The sequence below is a fragment of the Haliotis rufescens genome, unplaced genomic scaffold (assembly GCF_023055435.1).
Source record: "Haliotis rufescens isolate VD_foot unplaced genomic scaffold, xgHalRufe1.0.p SCAF_21, whole genome shotgun sequence".
Lineage (NCBI taxonomy): Eukaryota > Metazoa > Mollusca > Gastropoda > Lepetellida > Haliotidae > Haliotis > Haliotis rufescens.
The window spans coordinates 2,559,656-2,580,499 of NW_025963902.1; the positions used below are offsets into that span (position 1 = coordinate 2,559,656).

Here is a 20,844-nt window from a genome sequence, read left to right on the forward strand (position 1 = left end):
CTAGACACCACTAGGGACCAGGCACCAGTAGGTACTAGACACCACTAGAGACAAGGCACCAGTAGGTACTAGATACCACTAGGGACGAGACACCAGTAGGTACTAGACACCACTAGGGACCAGGCACCAGTAGGTACTTGACACCACTAGGGTCAAGACACCAGTAGGAACTAGACACTACTAGGTACGAGGCCCCAGCATGTTCTAGACACCACTAGGGACGAGGCACTAGTAGGTATTAGGGATGAGACAACAGTAGGTACTAGACACCACTAGGGACCAGGCACCAGTAGGTACTAGACACCACTAGGGACCAGGCACCAGTAGGTACTAGACACCACAAGGGACGAGACACGAGTAGGTACTAGACACCACTAGGGACCAGGCACCAGTAGGTACTAGACACCACTAGAGACAAGGCACCAGTAGGTACTAAACACCACTAGGGACGAGACAACAGTAGGTACTAGACACCACTAGGGACCAGGCACCAGTAGGTACTAGACACCACTAGGGACTAGGCACCAGTAGGTACTAGACACCACTAGGGACCAGGCACCAGTAGGTACTAGACACCACTAGAGACAAGGCACCAGTAGGTACTAGACACCACTAGGGACGAGACACCAGTAGGTACTAGACACCACTAGGGACCAGGCACCAGTAGGTACTTGACACCACTAGGGTCAAGACACCAGTAGGAACTAGACACTACTAGGTACGAGGCACCAGTAAGTACTAGACACTACTAGGTACGAGGCACCAGTAGGTACTAGACACTACTAGGGACGAGGCACCAGTAGGTACTAGACACTACTAGGGACGAGGCACCAGTAGGTACTAGACACCACTAGGGACGAGGCACCAGTAGGTACTAGACACCACAAGGGATTAGGCGCCAGTAGGTACTAGACAACAAAAGGGACTAGGCACCAGTAAGTACTAGACACCACAAGGGACGAGGCACCAGTAGGTACTAGACACCACAAGGGACGAGGCACCAGTAGGTACTAGACACCACTAGAGACGAAGCACCAGTAGGTACTAAACACCACTAGGGACGAGGCACCAGACGGTACTAAATTCCACTAAGTACTTGACTCAACTGTTTTTCAAAGTGACTGTCAGCTACATTGTTCCCAGCAGTTTGGACAGTGACACCTCGTTACTGTTGTGTGGGACCTACACGGTTAATGACAGGTCTGTACAGCTTGAAGTAAAGAAATAGCTTGAGGACGTTCTAGGAAGAGTCAACAGCCCGGAAAACTGCCTTGACACCTTGTATCTGAACCTTGGCGGAGATGATGATAAAGAGGGGGATGAAGGTGAGGAGGTAGATGATGGTCATGATGTGGACCATCTGAGAAAGCTGCAGCTTATTCATGTTGTGACGACCTATGGTGGACATGGTAGGACATTTCATAAAGGACCGAATTCACAGTTAGCAAGCCGCTGCTGTGAAAATTGGGATGAGCAGTATGTTGAGAACCATCAGAAGATGGAACCAACAGTTGGAGGGCGTTATATCCATGTACAAGATACCTGAACGTGACTTGAGGTCAACTGTGTAGGGGCTGCTGATCGCAATGCTGATGGTCCAGGAACAAGCAATGAAGGCAAAGACCCGTTTCCATGCTGCTGCCTGCATATAGCCAGGTAGAGGTTTACTGAAAGGGCGCTTAGGAGACCACGCCACTGAGACTAAATAAGGAAAGTCGAAGGTGTATGTCAAATTGAACCATTCCAGGACGAATAACAAACAAAAATATACTCCTCACAAAAAGTTAAGCAACAAGTATTATTTTCCGTGCAACATTCTCATCAGTGTTGAATGCCATCCACTTAGAACAAATTCAGGCAGGAGAATTACCTACGAATACTCGAATTAAAGCCTTTTCCATGTAGATTTTCCTGCTAACACTGATAACATCGCCTGAACACAACCACCCTCAAAACACACATGCAAAATGCACGACATGCATGTTTTACACACTTCACCCATGCACCCTGATTGCTTACAAACTGCCAGCAAGGGCAATTTGTAGAAATTAACACTTTAGACATGGCTAGGCGTCACTTAACGCCAACTGAGGTTGCTCAGATTGTTGGAATGGTACAGTGGGGTCTCACCCAAACTGCTGTTGCCAATCATTTTAATGTTCACCGCAGTGTCATCTCAAGAGCGATAACTCGATACCATCAAACTGGACTGATGACAGAGAGACCACGCACAGGTCATCCAAGGGTGACAACTCCTCGTGAGGACCGATATTTAGCCACCCTAGCCCGGAGAAACAGGTTTACTACGGCCGGGCTCTCCAGAATGACCTTCAGAGAGTTGCAGGAAACAGAGTCTCAACACAGACAGTAAGAAACAGACTTCACGCTCAGGATCTGAGGTCCAGACGACCAGTACGACGTATCCCACTGCCTGCACACCATCGACAACAGAGACTTGCTTGGGCCGATCAACGTCGTAACTGGAGGGTGAATCGCTGGCGTAACGTTCTCTTCACAGACAAGTCAAGATTCTGCCTTGACTTCAACGATGGTAGGGCACGTGTGTGGACATTGTGTGCATGGGACATTCTTGGAAGGCGTGTTTATGGTCTTCATGTTCGTCCTCAGAACCTGGATCAACTTGAACAGGCCTTAAGGAGAGAATGGCAGAACATTCCACAACAGACACTTGATAGGCTTATCTGGTCAATGCCAAGACGTGTAGAAGCTTGCATTCAAGCCAATAGTGGACATACACGTTACTGAACATTGGATCATTGTTTCAAAATGACTTAAACTCAAATTTAAAGATTTTCATCTTTCAGTGCAGCACATTTTGCACGACTGTTTTCATGATACTGTTTTTGATCATTTGTAAACCTGTTAGGCATAAACGCTTTTCAGTTCCCTTTGAGGACAATGTGTGTTTGTGCTCTTTCTTTGTGTTGCTTTAGTCAGTATTTAGTTATTGGAATATATGAACATGGACTGACACATAATAGATTTGTTGCTTAACTTTTTGTGAGGAGTATATGTTCATGATCCAGACCCACCGTGATGGTTGTTCATGATCAAAGCCTACCATGAGGGTTGTTCATGATCCAAGCCTACCATGATGGTCGTTTGTGATCCAAGCCTACAGTGATGGTCGTTCATTATCCAGGCCTACCGTGATGGTTGTTCATGATCCAAGCCTGCCGTGATGGTTGTTCATGATCCAAGCCTACCATGATGGTTGTTTGTGATCCAAGCCTACAGTGATGGTCGTTCATTATCCAGGCCTAACATGATGGTTGTTCATGATCCAAGCCTGCCGTGATGGTTGTTCATGATCCAAGCCTACCATGACGGTTGTTCATGATCCACACCCACTGTGATGGTTGTTCATGATCCACACCCAACCTGATGGTTGTTCATGATCAACACCCAACGTGATGGTTGTTTATGATCCACACCCACTGTGATGGTTGTTCATGATCCACACCCAACGTGATGGTTGTTCTAGATCCACACCCAACGTGATGGTTGTTCATGATCCAATCATACCATGATGGTTGTTCATGATCCACACCCACCATGATGGTTGTTCATGATCCAAGCCTACCATGATGGTTGTTCATGATCAAATCCTACCGTGATGGTCGTTCATGATCCACACCCACCGTGATGGTTGTTCATGATCCAAGCCTACCGTGATGGTTGTTCATGATCCAAGCCTACCATGATGGTTGTTCATGATCCACACCCACAGTGATGGTTGTTCATGATCCAAGCCTACCATGATGGTCGTTCATGATCCAAGCCTACCGTGATTGATGATCATGATCCACACCCACCGCGATGGTTGTTCTTGATCAATATCCCAAGATTGTTGTTCATGATCCATACCAATCGTGATGTGGTGGTCGGTGTCCTTCATGACGGGTATTCATTGTGATCCAGATCATGGGACGGTGGGTGTCCACCATAACGGGTGTTCATAGTGATCCGTATCTGGGACGGTGGGTGTCCACCATGTCGGGTGTTCATAGTGATCCCTATCTGGGACGGTGGGTGTCCACCATAACGGGTGTTCATAGTGATCCCTATCTGGGTCGGTGGGTGTCCACCATAACGGGTGTTCATAGTGATCCCTATCTGGGACGGTGGGTGTTCATTGTGATCCCTATCTGGGAGTGTGGGTGTCCATCATGATGGGTGTTCATTGTGATCCCTATCTGGGACGGTGGGTGTCCACCATAACGGGTGTTCATAGTGATCCCTATCTGGGACGGTGGATGTCCACCATAACGGGTGTTTATAGTGATCCCTATCTGGGACAGTGGGTGTCCACCATAACGGGTGTTCATAGTGATCCCTATCTGGGACGGTGGGTGTCCACCATGTCGGGCGTTCATAGTGATCCCTATCTGGGACGGTGGGTGTTCATTGTGATCCCTATCTGGGACGGTGGGTGTCCACCATAACGGGTGTTCATAGTGATCCCTATCTGGGACGGTGGGTGTTCACAGTGATCCCTATCAGGGTCGATGTCCACCATAACAGGTGTTCATAGTGATCCCTATCTGGGACGGTGGGTGTTCATAGTGATCCCTATCTGGGACGGTTGGTGTCCACCATAACGGGTGTTCATAGTGATCCCTATCTGGGACGGTGGGTGTTCATTGTGATCCCTGTCTGGGACGGTGGGTGTCCACCAAAACGGGTGTTCATAGTGATCCCTATCTGGGACGGTGGGTGTTCATTGTGATCCCTATCTGGGACAGTGGGTGTCCACCATAACGGGTGTTCATAGTGATCCCTATCTGGGACGGTGGGTGTTCATTGTGATCCCTATCTGGGACGGTGGGTGTCCACCATGTCGGGTGTTCATAGTGATCCCTATCTGGGATGATTGGAACTCATTGTGATCCCTCTCTGGGACGATGGGTGTTCATTGTGATCCCTATCTGGGACGGTGGGTGTCCATCATGACAGGTTTCCACAGTGATCCCTATCTGGGAAGGTGGGTGTCCATCATGACGGGTTTCCACAGTGATCCCTATCTGGGACGGTGTATGTCAGTCATGATGGGTGTTCATTGTGATCCCTGTCTGGGATGATGGGTGTTCATTGTGATCCCTTATCTCGGACAGTGGGTGTCAGTCCTGGTGGGTGTTCACAGTGATCCCTATCTGGCATGGTGGGTGTCCATTGTGATCCCTATCTGGGATGATTGGTGTTCATTGTGATCCCTATCTGGGAAGATGGGTGTTCATTGTGACCCCTTTCTGAGACGGTGGGTGTCCATCATAACGGGAGTTTGTCAGAACTATATAGTTATCTAATGACTCGGCAAAACCAAACACATAACAACTGGAGGAATGATGTGAACATATTTACTTTTTGATATTACCAGTGTATGAAAATAGGGAAAAGTTGTAATATAAATACAAAATAACTAGGCTGTGACAAAAATATATGCATACATTGGAGACTGGTGACACTAAAACATCTTAACAATGTGGCGTCAGAACGTCTATAAATGATATAAATAACGGTAACAATAATGATGAACTTGGTCAGAAAATTCTGCTACACATCACAAGATGGCAGACACATCACTTCACACACCAATAAATAATAGTATACAACAGTATATCTAACACATACATACATAAACAGTCCCATCTCAGGGAGCAAGGAACATGCCAATTCCAATCCTGACTGGGCACTAAATCATGGAGCATTGTCATAAACATAACAAGCAAACAGTATATATCTATTATACATATACAAGTCTTTGATAGGCATTTGAGGTCCTTCCATGTGTCAGACACCCAGTTGTCAGACACTGGAATATTTTGTAACTGCCAAACACCCCTTTACTCATATTGATATGACACAGATCTCTTTGCAGTTTTAATGGCTTGGTTAAACTGTAACTATATTTGTTTTCACTGAAGTTTGTGAGATAGTGCAATTTCTGGATGCAGCAGGTTACATTCCAACTTTGGCTTGAATGACTGACAGTACACTGACATTGATGTGGAAGTAAATATTACTATTTCATAATGATTGATGGTCATTTTATATATTATGTATATGTTATGTATTATAGTTCATGTATAAAGTGTAAAACTTCTTTAACTGAGCAATATATTCCAAAGTATAAAGTAATAATATATCAAGAATAAATATTGATTTGCATATAGTTTGTTTTCTTTTGTACCAGTTGTCAGACAGTTGTTGACGACAGGACCAGTCTGTTTGGATTTAAGGGAATATATCACACACCTGATGTGCCCTCAACTATAAAAGTTGTTTTAGGGTGTCTGACAAATGGGGTGTCTGACAAATGGAGTGTCTAACAAATGGGGTGTCTGACAAATGGGGTGTCTGACAAATGGGGTGTCTGACAAATGAGGTGTCTGACAAATGGGGTGTCTGACAAATGGGTAGTCTGACAAATGAGGTGTCTGACAAATGGGGTGTCTGACAAATGAGGTGTCTGACAAATGGGGTGTCTGACAAATGAGGTGTCTGATAAATGAGGTGTCTGAGAAATGGGGTGTCTGACAAATGGGGTGTCTGACAAATGGGGTGTCTGACAAATGGGGTGTCTGACAAATGAGGTGTCTGACAAATGGGGTGTCTGACAAGTGAGGTGTCTGACAAATTGGGTAGTCTGACAAATGAGGTGTCTGACAAATGAGGTGTCTGACAAATGGGTAGTCTGACAAATGGGGTATCTGACAAATGGGAGATGAACAGGCATATATATTAACATGATGAACATGATTAACTCAATACAATTAATCAGTATTCACCTGATGGAGGGCTGAAGTAGCTCTAAAACATTGCTACAAACAATAATAAAGTCGTTATCCATAACAGTGTCATATCATCCTGTACATACACAGCTGACGGCTCTCATTAAGTACACTTTGCCCACATCTACACAACAGTATAGCTCCTTCATAAATCATAATTCAACTGAAGAACAAATCTGGAATAAAACAGTATTACTAAAACACATTCATGGGATTTTATCAAAAAGCAGTAAAACTTCTTCACAGCCATCAGCTACAAATATCATGTATGAACAGTAACAAAACAACGGAAGCATTGGATCCTGCTTCTGTTACAGACATTACCGAGACTTGGATGGCTACCAGTGGATGGCTTGTCTACTTATCACTATCGTAAACTTAGAGACATGGAAGTCTTAATAAGAGAGCACCAAAAAGATTTTGGGCATGGGTCTGAGAACAATCTCTTTTTATCCTGCCGGTGACAAACTATTTATTTCCTAAGCACCATCAAACAATCCATTCATTTTCACTATTAACACAAAAAATGACGTTTGGATATTTTCCACAAAACAAACTTTTCCTTTTTTTCACTACTGCCACCAACCTTTTCATTTGGGGCATATTTATGGACTTTTCATTTTAAAAATCTTGCCACCCAACACCCTCTGAAATTAAATGGATGCTCCCTTAACTAAAACATTTTTTGACTCACTTTCATTAATATTTTTTTTTTTAAATCTAGACCATTTTTAAGATGACTGACCACATGTTGTTTTACCCCACAGTCAGCAATATCACCATTATATCACCGCAGCATGTAAATCATCTAGTCTGGGCGGGGCATACTAGTGGTTGATAGCATGAGCATAGCATAGCATGATGACCCATAACCACTAGGGTCACACATTGTAATCACATATTTATCATAAATCTATCATAGACCTCCGTTGCCTAGAGGATAGAGTGTCTGCCTGTAGAGCACAAGGTCCGGGGTTCGTTCCCCGGACCCTGACACATCAAATGACAATAAAAAAGGGCACTTCTTGTTACCCAGCCTGGCATTCGGCATTAAGGGGCTAAAACAAGGACTGGTCTGTTCAGAGTCAGTCTAATGTGTCTGAGTAGGGTATCCATGTTAAACTGCGGCATGGTATCTTAGTGGGCTAGCACTGTAAAATCAGCATTAATCCAGAGTAGTACAAGCAGCCACACACATGCACATGTACCCGTACATGAATGCATGTAGCTACATAAGTGCAATAATCTTGCCACCTCATTTACCCTTTTGATAAGATGGGGAACTTGGACCAACTCTTTTCTTGAATCTCTCTGTGGAGAAGTCAAGACGCTCATGGTGTTCCCCCCAGTGTAATGAACGGTGCTGTTGCAGCAAGTCAAGACGTTCATGGTGTTCCCCCCAGTGTAATGAACGGTGCTGTTGCAGCAAGTCAAGACGTTCATGGTGTTCCCCCCAGTGCAATGAACAGTGCTGATGCAGCAAGTTAAGATGTTCATGGTGTTCCCCATGCAATGACATGTGCACACTTAGCAAGTGAAGACGTTCATGGTGTTCCCCCGTGCAATGACAGGTGCACTCTTAGCAAGTGAAGACGTTCATGGCGTTCCCCCGTGCAATGACAGGTGCACTCTTAGCAAGTCAAGACGTTCATGGCGTTCTCCGCTCAATGACAGGTGCACACTTAGCAAGTGAAGACGTTCATGGTGTTCCCCCGTGCCATGAACGGTGCTCATGCAGCAAGTCAAGATGTTCATTGTGTTCCCCCATGCAATGACAGGTGCACTCTTAGCAAGTGGAGACGTTCATGGTGTTCCCCCCGGTGCAGTGAACAGTGCTCATGCAGCAAGTGAAGACGTTCTTGGTGCCAATGGGTAAAATATGATTTGCAACTTGTAGACAAATTTCTGACAGGTTTGTCCATAGTAATATTTACACTTCCGTTTACCCTCATGTGGCTTGACATTGAATCCATCCTCCATGAGATCATTTTCCAGACATTTCATAAACACTTCTTCGTCAGCTTGTGTTTCCCATGGCCCAATACTAACATGAGCTGATTCCACGATGCATCCGTGGAAGGGGTTAAAGTTCTGAGCTTTCGCCTTGAACTCTGTTCTGAAAGCACATATCAATACTTCACCGATTCTGTTAATCGATGCATTAGCAACTGCTGCTCGGATGACGTCATGCTTGGCATCTTGGTACCCTGGAAACTGGGATCGATGGGATTTTTTTACGATAATAGAAGCAATTTCAGGTCGAAGCTGTAGCTTTTCAACCATGGAGTGTAGGCCATAGTACTCGGCATCTCTGTAGACAGCGGTGGATAAGTCGAACGGCGGAACTGTCCCGTAGCGGAGGTATTCCAGAATGTGGCCAAACACGGCACCGTTGGTGTCCAGGAAGTAGTGGCCATCTTTGTCTTGGTCGACCTCGTGACGGCCACTGAACATGGCCGCTAGCATGGAGTCCGAGTACTTCAAAAGTGTGGAGAGTCGTGTCTGGTACACCACTCCGCCAACATTCAGTGATATGATTGGTGGAAACTGCCCCAGTTTTACAACATTGTCTCGCGGCTGAAAAATAAATAATCTGCAAGTGACATAGCTTGGGCAAATTAAACTTTAACGTCACGTCAGGATTATTTCAGCTATAGAGCAACACCAGTGACATAGAAATTTGCAAGTTTTGTATAACCCACTGCCCCAGCATTTGAAGAAGAAGTTACTGAAATTGACAAGCAGGGAATTAGTTGGGATTTTATCATCAATTGATGTCCCTGTCACCCTTACCACTAAAGTTTAATATTTAGGCATCCCTAGATTCACACAAGGACAGGGAAAAATTGTTTGTTTTTCTTAAATTTTTCAAAGCTGACTAGGTCGGTAAGGAAGACTTTTTTATTTCATTTTATTTCTGATTACAAATCTATAAAAGTAAACTGGATTCAAATGTGCTGCCCACTGCAGCCTGATCGAGTATGAAAGTATGAGGCCCCGAGGTCATGGCGACCCCAGCCATGTTCTCCTGCAGTTCTGACATACTATCAGTCCAAAATGTACTCTGTCGCCAAAAAATAAAAATTCTGCTTCCAATTTTTGTAAGTTCTGCAACCAAAATTTTATTAATTCTGCAAACTTTAAACTTTGTTTTCATGAATTTTGTAGTTTTGCAACTGTTGGACTTGTGGAAGCATTTTGTGTATAAACTTATCTGTGGCTAGAATAGCTCACTGAAGTGAATCTAGTGATCTGGGTTTTGCTAAGCAATGATTCAAAAGTCAACTTGACTTTAAAATAACCATTTCTCAAAACGTAAAATGTTTAAGAGATTATTTGTAAACTGTCTAGAGTTTCTTTTTTCCGTAGAAAAAAACCCACCTTAAATAATTATTTGGAATGATTTAATGAATTAAATCAATACACAATTCAAATAATGACTGTTCGTTTCAGTAAACCTATGCAACTTTTACACATGTTATTTTCTGCAACATTTCTGCACAGAGTGGGCATTTCTGCAAATTATTCCGCAACCGTGGAACACAGCAGGGACAACGGGACACCATGAGTGGGTCAAACATGACCATACATTTGTATTCCTGTTGCATGTGAGCTGGAAAAATTGTTTCTGTTTTATATTTTCAGTGATTAAATATATTTTAGATATGTATATATAATATGTATTTTATCAAGCCTAATATACAGCATCAATCCCCACCTGGCCCCCTGGCTGTCGGGGCATGGGGTCTGTGCGAGACTGTTCGTATCCTTCCCTGACATGCGTGATGAAAGGATGCTTCGCCCTTGGAACAGGCCTTGGTGCGATTTCTCGTATTGAAATATTTTCCTCAACGGAAGAATCGTCTTCATCCGTCATTTTCAACATTTCTTCAGCTGATGTACATGTTTTGACATGCTGTTGCGTTGTCTCCCTTCCCAACAAATTTAGCAAGCTCTTTCCCAGCGCGTGACACCTTCGTTACACTCTCGGTAACATAGTATGGAGAGCTAGGCGAACGGGCTATCGCTGTGAGGAGCTTGCATAGTTAGCAAGCTCCTCACAGCGATAGCCGGTTCGCTGGGAAGGAGCTTGCATATTTAGACGTAGACTAGTTTCATAATTACTGGTATTTTATTATTTTGAGACACAGAACTTCTGCCGATATAGGTACAAATATCGCCTTCCATTTCACACGAGCACAAACATATTTCCATCATTTAAAGATGATCGTTTTAGTAGTCAAGCAACTACATCAAAATTATTTATAACTGTATTGCAATCTCAGGTACTCGTACTACATGTATCACAAAGGCCAGTTAAGCCTATAAACAACAATGGCGAATGCCCGGGTTCTATTTCCCACATGGGTACAATGTGTGAAGCATTCCCGAAGCAAAGCGTTTGATCATGGCTTCTGTTTCTCCAACCTCAGCAGTGTCCTAAATGCATCCCTGCCAAATCTGTCATGTCTGTTGAATGCCAGACCGATATTACTTGGGTCTCAAAAGGCGCCTATTCTTTTGTACAATCCAGTTCATCTTCCCAAACAGGTGATATATCACTATCAGCTCCAGTCTCAACTCAAATGGCAACAGCGCCTATGCCAACATTGGCACCAGCGCCAGAACTGGCATCAACACCAGCCCCTGTTAAAAGTGCAAACAAAAACGTTGACTACGCAATAAAAATTAAGATCGTGTACCAAAGGGTCACCGTGACCCTATTAAAATTTATAATCGGTATCAAACTTTGGAGGACATGGATGTCTCTCCACATTCCCAAGGGCGCAACAGAAGTAAGTCGCCTCGAAATGGGACAAATAGATCTCCTGTTCACCCACCCGTAACATGAACATTTCCACTCCACTAGTTCAGTGGAATTGCAGAGGTCTTCGAACCAATATTAACGAGTTACAACTTTTAATACAAGAGTTTACGCCATCAGAAATCTGTCTTCAAGAGACGTATCTCAAACAGACCGACACCTTTGATTTGCGTCGGTAGTTCCTATCATTCATTTTCTCCACCAGGTGTTAAAGCTACTGGAGGATCTTCTGTTTCGGTGAAGCAGGACGTGATCCACAGCCCTGTTTCACTTCAAACTCATCTTCAAGCTGTTGCAGTGAGACTGGCTTTACACATAACCTTTACACTGTGTTCTCTGTATATTTCTCCCTCCTCTGTGCTTCAGAGATCGGATCTTCAGTCCTTATATGATCAGCTCTCTAAGCCCTGCATGATCATGGGTGACTTTAACGGCAAATCTCATTATGAGAAAGTGTTAAAGTTATTGTTAGGGGGGAATTACTTGAAGATCGGATTCCGATAACAATGTATGCATTTTCAATGATGGATCTGTCACATCTGTCACTAACAGATTCAAATCTATTAAATAAATTTACTTGGTCGGTCCACGATGACTTGTGTAAATGCGACCATTTTCCTACAATATTAACAGCAAATAATCCATCTGATGTTCCACCTACATCAAGGTGGAATTACTTTAGGATTAACACCTGATATGTTCAGGACTGTTACAAACCCTTTTCAATCGTTTTCGGATAAGCTGAATGAAATTGCTGATATAACCATTCCTAAGTCCTCTGCAAATCTACACATTTGAAACCATGGTTTGATAAAGAGTGCAAACAGAATAATTAGTGCAGGAAAAATGCGGAGACATATTTCCGCCAACATCCAACTGTACACAATTTGAATCATGTTAAAATCACAAATGCCATGGCAAGCCGTACATTCAAACAGAATAAGTGTAAGTCCTGGAGGAGTTTTGTCACCAAATTAATTCTCGCACACCAATATCCAAGGTGTGGAACATGATTGCAAAAATTAAAGGCAAAGTATCAAAATCGATCGTCCACCACCTCAAGGAAGGTGACCATTCTGTTAACAGATAAACTGGATATTGCAAATAAATTGGGCGAAACGCTGGCCAAACACTCTTCATCATCGAATTATGATGCTAAGTTTCAAAAATATCAGAAACAACAGGAAAAGAAGAGGGTTTGTTTTACTTCTCAAAATGGAGAAGATTATAATAAGGTATTTTCACTCCATGAGCTAAATACTGCCCAAGGTCAAGCGCACGATACTGCAGCGGGAGTGGATAATATTCACTATCTGCCCGAAGAATTTGCCTGATTCATGTTTAGAGTCACGTCTTGATATATTTGATCGGATCTGGACATCGGGAGATTTTCCTCCATCGTGGCGTAATGCAATAGTTGTTCCCATACCTAAACCTGGTAGGGACCATACTTTCGCATCTAAGTATAGACCAATATCACCAACCAGCTGTGTGTGCAAAACCATGGAACGAATAGTAAATAATCGGCTGGTGTGGTACTTGGAAACCAACAATCTCTTAGCTAACATTCAATGTGGTTTCCGTCAAATAGAAGTACCATTAACCATCTGGTACGTTCAGAATCTTTTGTAAAAAATGCAGTTGTAAATAACCAGCATGCATTATCAATCTTTTTTTTATTTAGTTAAAAGCGTATGATACCACATGGAAGCATGGTATTTTAAAAGATCTACATGATTTGGGATTAAGAGCTTGTCCGCCTCAATATATATCCCTTTCTTTAACAGACCGACATTTTCAGGTTCGTGTGGGTTCCACCCTGTCTGACCATTATAATCAGGATCAGGGTGTCCCACAAGGCAGTATTTTGTCTGTGACTCTGTTTAGTATAAAGATTGATAGTCTGTCAAAGGTTGATGGTTCCCTTTTTGTGGACGATGTTAATATTCCATGTCGTGGCAAAAATATGCCTACCATCGAGAGACAGTTGCAGCTGTGTCTCAACAAATTCCAAAAATGGTGCCTTGAAAATGGTTTTAAGTTTTCAAAAGCTAAGACCAACTGTAGTCATTTGTGTAGGAAATACAAGCACCAGAAGGATCCAGAAGTATTTTTACATGGCACTCTATCAAGGCTGTAGAAGAGGCCAAGTTCCTGGGTCTCATTTTCGATCATCATTTGACTCTTAAGCTACATATTAATTATCTCAAAACTAAATGCCTGAAGGCTCTAGATTTGTTGAAAGTTGTTGCTGATTCAATGTGGGGAGGTGACCAGAGAAGCCTCCTCCACTGGTATAGGTCTCTGATCCGCTCTAAATTAGATTATGGCTCCATCGTTTATGGTGGAGCCTGTAAGAGCAATTTACAAAAATTTGATTCAAGTCACCTTCAGCATTTGTTCAGGGCCTAAGACTATGTCTTGGCACATTTCGAACATCTCCCGTGGATAGCCTATATGTATGTAGAAGCTGATGAACCATCTTTGAATCAACGGCGCTTTGAATCAAATTATCACTTCAATACATTACAAAATTCCATTCTAACCCATTAAACCCAGCTTACAAATGTGTTTTTGAACCCCTTTACGAAGACCTTTTTCACAGTAAGTCTAAGCTGGTTCCACCACTAGGAATACGAATTAAACCCCACAGTACAGCTGCCAATATTGATTCAGATAATATTTCTCCTTTCAGTCTTTAATCTTCAACTTCTTGGCAACTTATCAGACCGGAAGTAGACTTTACTTACACATTTTTAAAAATCAGACACAAATAATATATCAACAAGAATATATACAAGTTAGAACTAAATATGAATCCCACCGTTCTATTTTTAAAGATGGATCCAAGGATGGTGGCAAAGTCTCCAGTGCTGCTGTTATTATTCCGTATCATCCCGATTACCAGACCATAGCTCAATTTTTACCGCTGAAGCCAAAGCCATTTCAACGGCTTTAGAATAAATTCAAAAACAATCCAGCTGCAAAGGGTTCATCACCTCGTCAGATTCACTAGATTGTCTACAGGCAATAAAAACGAGCTCTTCAAGTCATCCATTCATTTAAGTTATTTTAGAATTATACCATGAACTTGCAACTGGCCAATACATCGTCTTTTGCTGGTTGCCCAGTCATGTTGGAATTGCAGGTAACACTATGGCTGATGCATTTTGATAATATGCATTGTGAAAAGTAAGTGATTTCAATTTGGCAGAAAGATTATATAACTGTGATTGTAAGTGGCTGTACCTTCAAAGGGGGTTGAAGTAACATAAAATAATTGTCCCCCTGAGAGGGTACGTAATTCCCAATACATTCAAAGTATGTTTCATTTTCCATGGTTTTAATCGTAGAATAATTGTAGGTTTTAAATCTTTTGGCTAAAACTTTCTAACAATCATCAGTAGCCAGATGGTGGAAATCCTGGTACCAAGCAGGAAGCAGATGTACCGTAAGTCCCCATGGTCCGTACTATGGTGCGACTATGCTTGCCGTAAAAGGCGACTATGCTTGTCGTAAAAGGCGACTATGCTTGTCGTAAAAGGCGACTAACGGGATCGGGTGGTCAGGCTTGCTGACTTGGTTGATGCATGTCATCGATCGCAATTGGGTGGATCGATGCTCATGATATCAATCACTGGATTGTCTGGTCCAGACTCGATTTTTTACAGACCGCTGTCATATAGCTGGAATATTGCTGAGTGCGGCGTAAAACAACAAACAAACAAACCAACCATAGTATGGTGGTCTAACTTTGGTTGCTGGTGATCCATAGCCCATTTGTATAGTGTATCATTATTAATAGTCACACTTTATGGTTACATACTAGTTTTAAATCTATCTCTGTAATAATATAGTCCTTTTAACGTCCCTCAACAGATTTTATAGTCTATAATTATGTATAATTACTGTACAACTTGATTTAGTCACGATATGGCTGAAATATTGCCAATGTGACTATAAATCTAAACTTACTCACTCACCTGTTTGGTGCACACAGTTTACTAAAGCGCCACACAGCCTTATTGTCTCCCCTGTCAGAATCACGTATTTCAACAGCTCTCATCTAGGAAGGGGGCGGGCGGGTAGCCTGGTGGTTAAAGCGTTCCCTCGTCACTCCGAAGATCCGGGTACAATGTCCGAAGCCCATTTCTGGTGTCCCACTCCGTGATTTTACTAGAATATCGCTAAAAGCAGCGTAAAACCATACTGACTCACTCACTGATCTGGCAGGTATGCGACTGACAATGGGATCAAATTGTAAGAACTCTATACTAAAACAGTATTAAGAAGAAACAGGCTCAACGACGCCCCTTGTCACATTGACAGGTTCTTGGTTGTATTTGCGTTGCATCATTTCTACACTTACAGAGATGTATTGTTATTCTGGTGATCGAAACTATTTAGACGTCACTATCATTGAGATTTACAATCTAGCCGTCACTATCGTCGGGATTTACTATCGAGTCGTCACATTCGTTGGGATTTACTATCTAGTCGTCACATTCATTGGGATTTACTATCTAGTCGTCACTATTGTTGGGATTTACTATTTAGTCATCACTATCGTTGGGATTTACTATTTAGTCGTCACTATCGTTGAAATTTACTATTTAGTCGTCACTATCGTTGGGATTTACTATCTAGTCGTTACTATCGTTGGGATTTACTATCTAGTTGTCACTATCGTTGGGATTTACTATTTAGTAGTCACTATCCTTGGGATTTACTATTTAGTTGACACTATCGTTGCGATTTACTATTTAGTCGTGACTATCACTGGGATTTAGTTCCCCTAGTCAAACGCTCAGCATTTTTGGCCATAGCCTGTGACCTAGCAATCCCCACATCAGTCAGGGTACTGTGGACTTATTCTGCTAAGAATTCCAACCGGTTCAGACAAACATAAGAATTTGTTTTTTTGTTTGGTTTATAATCAAATCTAATTCAAATCCTTGTGATGCAATTCTCTTTCATAAAAGCCATTTTCACTTCACATGGGCTATTTCTCATCCTTGCCCTTTCTGACAATAACCACAAAGTGTGTTGCCTCTCAACTTGTTTATTAATACATTTAACCATCACAGCTGTCTTTGTACATATGATGCACACGTGGCAGGCTTCACCAATGTAAAACAAATCATATGCATTTAATCAAAACACAAATAACAATCATTTAATCAATAAACAGATCACAAGCATATAACTATTAAACAGATTACAGACATTTAATCATTAAAAGAATTACAATCATTTAATCAATTAACACATCACAAGCATTTAATCATAAAACAATTCACAAGCATTAAATGATCATATTTTTCACAAGCATTTAATTATTAAACAATTTACAAGCATTTAATCATGAACACAAATCGCAAGCAATTAATCACTAAACAGATCGTGAACATGTAATCAATAATAAAAACAATATCACATGATCTGATCAGCAATGAAAGCCATTTAGACACAGTATATGTGCCGAATATATCTCCACGATGCATATGACGTGTAACTCATATAAGCCAAGATTAACGTCTGGGAAAGATGATACAGCAAACAGCAGTTTAAACATTGGAAGTAAAACGATGGCAGTAAATTAAGTACAAGTACAAAAACAAATCACAGGAATGCGAAGTTATAATTTAAAAAATGACATTGTATGCCTCTTAACAATCAAACATACTGTAGTTATACACAGAGACGGGAGTTTGATAATAAAATGCTGAATAAGCGCAAATAAAATACCCTATTTGGTCCTCATACAAATGTTCTCGGTTCTCATTCTGTTGAGATAACAAACTTCAACAACAAAAACAGCGCCAAGGTATTGAAGCTCACCTTTCTAAGCTAACCCAACAAGACAAGATTAATGTCAGTACATGTTATTTACTAGGAGTGAAACGATGCAGCAAGGTCAAGGCACGATGTTTATCCCGATACACAGGTCACGCATGGAAACTTCTTGACTATAAATATTTCAGGGCAGGTTCCAAAGGAAGAGCTAGCTATAGATTCATGTATGTAGCGGCTATTTTTAGTAATATTTGACTGACCAAAACGCCTGGGTGGGGGTAGAGGTGTGGTTGTGGATGGGGGGGGGGGGGTTGGCGTGGGGGTCATTAAACAAGTAGTAAGTAATTTATTTTAGCAAGTGTATTGACTTGTATGGACATAGAAAGAAAAACGTATCATATCATTGCATGAAAACTCATGATGCACCTGTGTACCGATGTACCGTTTCACCCCTATTCATTACCAATATGAAAATTACTGAAATAAACAACAAGACTTTTTAACAAAGTAAACACTACCACAGGCAAAGTAATTACGAAAATAGCATGTGAAAACACTTGTTGTGATTGGTTTGAATAAACTCCTTCCTTGTCAATTGTCCGTGTGCCCTGGAGACTTATCATAGTACATTGGTCCTTCATGCTGACGTCCATAAGCATACAGCCGTTCCACTTAAACTGGGGGTAATCATTTCCCCCACTCACACACATCTTCAAGCCATTGCCTTTATCAGTTTAGGAAGAGAAAAGTGTTTCAGCTTCTGGGATAGACATAGCTGTGGTAACAGCATCTCTGTGCTTTTCCCTGTAAACATTGTTGATATGGACTGATACACAGAGCTCTCCCATAGTGTATTCCTAGGATAAACAGACTGTTATAAATATGGCAGTGTATTTTATTGTTAAACAATGATTGTAACTGTGTTACATTGTTTCTGTTGAGATTCGGTAGAGGCTCATTGCATTGTGCTTGGACAGTGATCAGTCGTCAGGAAGGTACTATATTTAGATGCTAGTGCAGTGTGTAAACTTCCGGTCCGGTATACCGTGGACGGTGATAGTATGTTACCAAAATTTCTGTAATGTTTTATGTTGAGAGGGCACCATGTGGAAATTTCCAGTAGCTGGTTAGCCTTCATAAGCCGACAAGAGCGTGTTTGTGTATCACTCACACATTTTCATCACATCAGAACCAGCTTTCATGTGAGGATCGCTCATCATCCCTGATTCCCTGCCTTGCCCATAACTGAAGCTTGACTAGTGTTGCTGTTGGTGAATATATATATTATCACTGACTTTTGCTTTCACCACTGTATTTTTTGTATTTGATACTGACCCCTGCCATCATATTATTATACTGTTATAGAATATTGTACTACCACTCTATTGTGAACTGCCATTGAATATTGTACTACCACTATATTGTGTACTGCCATTGTAATTGCTGTGTAGTAATTTGTGTTGATTTGTAAAACCTAGTGAATTTTTGTAATACATTTGTAGATTTATACCACATGTTGGTTATTTGTGGGTTCTTTTACTTTGAGATTTCTGGGTTAATATATTGTTTCAATTTGGGAATCAACGCTTAACAAGACCAACAGTGACCCACGACAAAGGTCACACTGAAGGTATCAAGATGAACGAAAACTAAAAGTTTATCCTAAGAAAAAAATATATCATCTGAACTTTTAACCTTGGCACATGATGATGGTTATAGTCGGCAACTTTGGAGCCAGGTTTCCAGGTTCGAGATCTGTTTCTCCACACTCGACTTGGCGGTTCCACCATAGGCTGTGTACTGGTCCACCGAGTTCTCATAGTTCCACACATTGGCCACATCACTTTCGAACAGAGGGCTGCCGGTACAAACGTAGTGAATGAGTGACATGGGGTTTAAACTGCTTTTACAGTGATAAATAATGTCAAATCGTAATGTGGGAGGTGGCCTAAAGGTGCAGATGTTTACTATCTCAATAAAACCTAATATTATGGATGTGTTGCTGACAAGGACCATAATTAAGGTGAATGTTGACTTCAAACCCATGATCAGCAGATCCTGATACAGGCAAGGGATGCAACTCATCTATAGGCCACCATGCACACACAGGTTTTAGGATAGTCACTAGAGCTGAGTATCGCTTGGTATCTTGCGTAACGATTTGTATCACGATACAGACTGACAATAGTACAGGTATCACGATACACCACATCAAATAGTAAGAAATGATGAAATCACTGAAATTCAGCTCTAGAACCTCTTTCTTCATGCATTCATTTATTATCATCTCAAACACTTTAACAATGAACACCGAAAAAAAGAAGGTTTTCATCGAAGGGATGGTTATTAAATGTAGCAGTCAGTCGAAGTGTCCTCAGTCACCATGTCCTCGTGTGCTGCCATGGTTACAGCATGGTTATGCTACTACTGACATTATGGGAGGTCAGTCACTCTGTTAGTTCCTGTTCTATTTATAGCATATCACGTTCAAGAATCGTGTGCATCATAGTAACGATGATATCGTAGGTATCAGTGAATCGTTACAGCCCTACAGTCTGGAAGGTAATTTAAGGTACCAACGTTTACTACAATATCTGAAAAACTATCGGACCTACTCCAGTCAAAGTTGGTATGAGATTATTAAACAGTCAAACATAACTGGATATTACATTTAAAGACAATCGGTGCATGAATAAAAAATCTGTCTATTTAGCTATCACTATATTTCCTCAACAACCAGACCTGTTCGTCATGGGTGGAATGAGCATTCATTGAAACAGCCATCTGCATAATGCTACCCTTCGTCACAGGGCAATATGACACAGTTGACCCAATCAACTCAACTCGAAAGGGTGCAAGGGAATCACGCACGCACGAATATGATGTAAGCGTTGGGCGTCTCAACGTGCGTGATTCCCGTGCATATAGACATGCACATCAACATGCTGGCCGCGACCCTCGGGGACGGCTCACTTCACTTTATTGCTGTACCTGACAGTCTTGAGGTCTTCCAAGAGGAGCTTCTCCATGACGCAGCCCTTCCTCTCCGCCAGCGCCACACAGCCGCCAGCCAATGAGTGGGCCTCACGGAACGGAACCTGCACAGGCAAACACAGGATCTCACCCCAGTGTCGAAAAACTATTTCATTGTCATTTCCCTGAACAAGCTTTGTGATTGCAATACTTCACTGTTTTTCAAAAGTTATCCAGTATATCTCAATTAAGTTTTAAATCTTGTACCGTCTAGTCCCGTTTATCCGACATGGTTGGCTGCATATGATTATGTTGGATTAACGACTATGAAATTAGGTAGAATCAATGTTTGTGATGGAAAATCGGACAACTACATGATAGATAATGTTGTAATAAAAAAAAGGAAAAAAGAAATATTCAAATTGTTGTGTTACATTG

At 41.9% G+C, this 20,844-nt stretch overlaps 2 protein-coding genes across 4 annotated transcripts in view; both read right to left on the minus strand.

The window, feature by feature from the left end:
• Positions 1 to 5,364: 5,364 nt before the first annotated feature.
• Positions 5,365 to 10,753, minus strand: LOC124133442 (BTB/POZ domain-containing protein KCTD7-like). The gene is made up of 2 exons (XM_046497875.2): positions 10,531 to 10,753; positions 5,365 to 9,389 (listed from the first exon to the last, which is right to left on the minus strand). The coding sequence occupies exons 1-2, from the start codon at positions 10,696 to 10,698 to the stop codon at positions 8,649 to 8,651; spliced, it is 909 nt and encodes a 302-aa protein (XP_046353831.2). The 5' UTR covers positions 10,699 to 10,753; the 3' UTR covers positions 5,365 to 8,648.
• Positions 10,754 to 16,683: 5,930 nt separating this feature from the next.
• The window catches only part of LOC124133441 (argininosuccinate lyase-like), a 37,601-nt gene continuing 33,440 nt past the window's right edge, over positions 16,684 to 20,844 (minus strand). For 2 of the 3 annotated variants that reach the window (XM_048401092.1, XM_048401093.1), the window contains exons 16-17: positions 20,425 to 20,531; positions 16,684 to 19,291 (exon numbers count right to left, since the gene is read on the minus strand). In XM_048401092.1, coding sequence (XP_048257049.1) covers positions 19,147 to 19,291; positions 20,425 to 20,531 — 252 coding nt within the window. In that variant the 3' untranslated portion in view covers positions 16,684 to 19,146. The remainder of the gene's footprint in view (positions 19,292 to 20,424; positions 20,532 to 20,844) is intronic. The other variant, XM_048401094.1, reaches the window with a different exon arrangement.

What these genes read in the sequence shown, in the direction of transcription:
- LOC124133442 (XM_046497875.2), bottom strand. Translation starts at nt 10,698, where the DNA reads ATGTTGAAAATGACGGATGAAGACGATTCTTCCGTTGAGGAAAATATT. An exon ending in CCCGACAGCCAGGGGGCCAG is followed by an intron (nt 9,390 to 10,530) that starts GTGGGGATTGAT and finishes TTTATTTTTCAG; the next exon opens with CCGCGAGACAATGTTGTAAA.